This window comes from Carya illinoinensis, chromosome 6 (genome assembly GCF_018687715.1).
Source record: "Carya illinoinensis cultivar Pawnee chromosome 6, C.illinoinensisPawnee_v1, whole genome shotgun sequence".
Taxonomy (NCBI): Eukaryota; Viridiplantae; Streptophyta; class Magnoliopsida; order Fagales; family Juglandaceae; genus Carya; species Carya illinoinensis.
In genome coordinates, this window is record NC_056757.1 from 33,721,034 (window position 1) to 33,725,482 (window position 4,449).

General features: G+C 31.5%; 1 protein-coding gene across 1 annotated transcript; it reads right to left on the reverse strand.

Moving 5' to 3' along the window:
* Positions 1-287: 287 nt before the first annotated feature.
* On the reverse strand, positions 288-4,151 carry LOC122312462. The gene is made up of 2 exons (XM_043127071.1): positions 3,962-4,151; positions 288-799 (listed from the first exon to the last, which is right to left on the reverse strand). Exons 1-2 carry the CDS (start codon positions 4,140-4,142, stop codon positions 582-584), a joined length of 399 nt encoding a protein of 132 aa, XP_042983005.1. The 5' UTR covers positions 4,143-4,151; the 3' UTR covers positions 288-581.
* Positions 4,152-4,449: the final 298 nt, after the last annotated feature.

Sequence of the window (4,449 nt, forward strand, 5' to 3'; positions counted from 1 at the left end):
TTCATTATCTTGTAACCCCCTGGTGAAAAGAAAAAACTGAGCTTTTGAAAGGTTAAAGGGCTTCAAGTACGCAGTCCTGTTGTTTTGCAACCTCGAGTTAGCGATGCTCAAGTTTTTCTTGCATGTTTTTTGTTGCTTGTTAAGTTAAAATATTTGCAACATCAAGGTACGTAAGCTTGGAAAGGCCCCCCTTGACTGTTGGTTGAGACAGACATTTAACCACTCTAGTTTGTGATCTTTGATAAATCAGTACTTCAGAAAGAACAAAATTCAGAAAAGCTGACATGTGATGTAAGGGTGGAAATGAACTCAGATTATGAATGACATGAACATGATTGACAAACGAGGTCCAATTATATATACAGCTAGTAAGATTGGGTACGTATGAGCCTTTTACAAAGCCTCAATCTTTATCATTTTTGTAATATCGGAAGTCATCTTTCTCAGATAATCGTTAACGTGATCTTCATCTTGTGATTATTTTTAAATTTTATGCTAAATTAACCTACTTGTGCAAGGGGTACTATCCTCAGTGCCATATTCTTTTACAACAAGTTGTGAAATTGATGAGCCTGGGCCAGTTAAGTAGCTGGCCGGATAGCCCCAGTCTGTGATCCATTCTTGCTGGCCCAATTGGGTCCAGCCTTGATTGGAGTGTCAACTTTGTGCCCACTGCTAATCATGGATCCAATGACGTTTCTGTTTGTATTCGTACTGCCAATGCTCGGTCCTCGCATGCATTTTCTTTCTGAAATCTTGTTGGCTGCAGGCGTAGCTAGTGCAGGGGGAAGAGAATCACCTAGAATTTTAAAGAGACCATTAGGAAGTGGAAAGCTAAGACATTGCCACTCATGAAAAAGCAATCCCAAGTGCCCTAGCCTGACATCTTTTGGGGACAACAAGGTCAAGGAAACGTTCATTTCCTGTTTGATCCTTCACAACAAAATCCCTTTCTCGAACATGTTGCAGGCAAACAAGATAATAAGATATGTGCATGCTAGTTTACATCATAAGACTATACATGTATTTTATTTTTTTATTCCCAGTCGATCTAAGATTGTAGCTGAAACCAATCTATCGTTAATGGTACTAACAAGACTCTAATTATATCATTAATTAGTCTTTTTAAAATACAAACTCAAATATAGATTAAACTTCCTAAAAAATATTACAAATGATATCAAAGACTAGATGTGGCTTTGTCTCCAAATTTACTTGTAGATCAAATGTTTGGTTTATCATGTGTTTATAAAGTGACCCGGCCCCCAACTGAGTGGGCACTAAGAATTCAACATCAAGCATATGAGAACCAAAGGAGAAAGGTGGGTTTCTCAAGAGCTAAAAGAAAAGTCAATAGAAACATTGCAATTCAAAGGAGTAACGAAGGGTGTAAGATGGTCGCAGTTTTCACGCAAATAGAAGGGTGATGGACTTTGCATTAGTGGCAGAGGGAAAAGGAGCTAGTGACCTTTTTCTTCCTTCGTTGGGAAGGTGTAGTGGAAATATGGAAAACGTGGCCGTGGAAAAAGAGAGAGTAGACAATTGTCGGAGAGAATCCAATACTTTTTAAGGGTGGGATCCACCAATAAATTGTTCAAGCACCGCCTTTCGTACACCATGCGGCGAACCGATTCCCTCACATTACTTTCATTTTTCCTTTCGTTGTTGCATAAATAATTTGGACAGATCGGTCCAAATTATTTTCAACATATTTTTTTTTAGAAAATAATTTTTTAATTACTTAATATTTTCTGAAGCCAAAAAAAATTTTCAAAAAAATTAAAAGAAAAAAAGAATTTTACTATTTTCGAATATGGTATGATCTCGACATATGAGGTGTTTTTAATTTTACTTCACTTATTAATAAATTAATATTTATATGAATAGAATTATCAAAATATCTCATATTTAATATTAAATAGAAAATTCTAATTTTAAAAAAATAGAAAATATGTTATTATCACAAATAACATGCATCCACAAATTCACAACTTTTAAGTATTAGAGAATCTAAACTATACCATCTAATAATAAGCAACCCGATCACCTCTACCCCACGACTGCAAGGTCTAGTGCAGTCGTAGGTACTATATTTATATTAAATAAATTATTAAATTGTGGATCATAAAAAAGAATAAGATTGCGTTTGGTTTGGTTACGTAGATTAAATAAGATAAAATTAAATAAAAATTTAAAATTAAATAAAATATTATCTTTTTAATATTATTTTTATTTTAATATTAGAAAAAGTTAAATATAAGATATTTCCTCTACCAAACTAAACGAAACCTAAAATGATGACACACATATTCATGAATACAAATATGCATTCACATTATTTAAGAAAAATTCTATTCATTATTCTTATACATAACATATATATCATACTTTGTTTTTCTCTCTTATCAAGTATGTGGTATATAGATGATAAGTAGAAGAATTTAATTAGTTTAAAAATAATAAAATCAAAAATAAATTTAAAAAAATAAAAAATAAATAAAAGTATGGTATATGGTGTATAGGGATGATGAATACATAGCAAAGCTTATAATTTAATTAAAGGTGGCAATATGTTACACGACTCATTAACCCAACATAAACACAACACAATAATTGCAGTTAGGATTTAGTCTTAACAGGTTCGAATCAAAACAGACTGACTCATTAAAACACGATTGTTTAACGAGTTGATAAAGGCTCAACTCATTTTGATCCGTTATAACCCGTTATGACACGTTAAGAAAGTTAAAATTATAATTATACTCTTATACTTAAAAATAAAATTGTTAGAACTTCAATTTTGATTTTTTATTGTTTGGATTGTAATTTTAAACTTGTAGTTAGTTTTATAATTTTTTAAATATTGTGATTTTAAAATTTATGTAAAATTATGCTAAATTTAAACAAGTCAAACTGATTAATTTCAGGCCTATTCAACACATTTACATAAATTAATTTGAAACGAGATATATTGTATCGTATTAACCTATTTCGTAATATTTACTAATAAGTCAAAATGGATTGACACGACCTGTAATATTAATGAGTTGTATTAGGATTTAAGATTTTGATACGATAAATTTGACTGGTCAAATTAAGATTAAGTTATATATTATAATATACATATTTTAATACGTCACGAATACTATTAATTAACATGATTTGACACTCGTAAATTTAATGGTGAGATTTTACGTACGTTCAATGCATCTAACAAGTGCATTTATTTTTCAAAGAAAAAGGTATTTTGTTTTCGTTGTTTTGATTCATGAAGCTGTTGAATTTTGGCCATAAAGATCAGAACAACAACTCAATATTGTTGCAGTACCTCTTTCTCCGAAGATGCCTCATTTAATTGGTTAAACGAAAAGTAACTCCTTTACCCTAGAATGATGCTTATCACCATACTGTAGGTGATGATGTGCATGAAATGATCATGAGAGAGGGAATGGCATGCATGCAGCATGTTGATAAATGATTAACAAAAACACATTTTACATGTATGCCAATCCAATTAATTCGTAGAAATTATAGGGATATTTGCAGAACCCAATGAGTGATATATACAGGAGAAATGTTAGATTATACAAAAATTTTATAAAAGTGAATTTACAACTGATCATATAGTTTTATGTGAAACATCAAATTTACTTAACAATTAAAAGAATTTTATAATTTAATATTTTATATCAAATTACTTTAATTTATAAATTTATTTAATAAGATTTTTAAGTCGAGAAGCATTAATTATCTATATTTAGACATGGTAATTATGAACAGGATAACTATGCTTGAATATGGTATATATGGACAATTATACCGATGTCCATGGAATTTCATTAAGGTATAGCACTGATCACCAAAGAATTATAAGATCATGACATCATTATGGTACGTACTTCGTAGTTATGCAGACAACTTGGGCAGACCATTAAGAATGCTTTAGAAGAATATATTTTACCTTTCAACAATCTTCTCTCCAAGAGTACTACTTGAGATTGGATGGGTAATATCAATAAGATGATCAGAATAGTGAGATCATGATCATGATGACGCAGCCGGCCCTGCAATTCTTGGGTGAGGAGAAATAAGTGGAATTCTTGCCTGCAGAAACGAGCAGGGGCAATGATAATAATGGCCATTCAACAACTCCCAAAAGTAGACAAAGACACCCCAAACCCTAAATGACAAGAACAGCCTCATAAAGTTGTCCAAAAGAAGGAAAAAACTGTTAAAAACCCTTTATCTGGCGATCTGCATTTTATTAGACAAGATTCCAGCTTGACAAACCAAAGAAGAAAAAAGAGATGGGGACAAAGGATGCTGTCATACTCAAAGGCCATAAACACGAGCTTGTCATCACGTGAAAGATGCTTTGAGGGTTGATAAGGATAGTGTGTGTCTTTTTCGATAGCCTTTGAAATAATAAGAAAAATATCTTAATTTAAC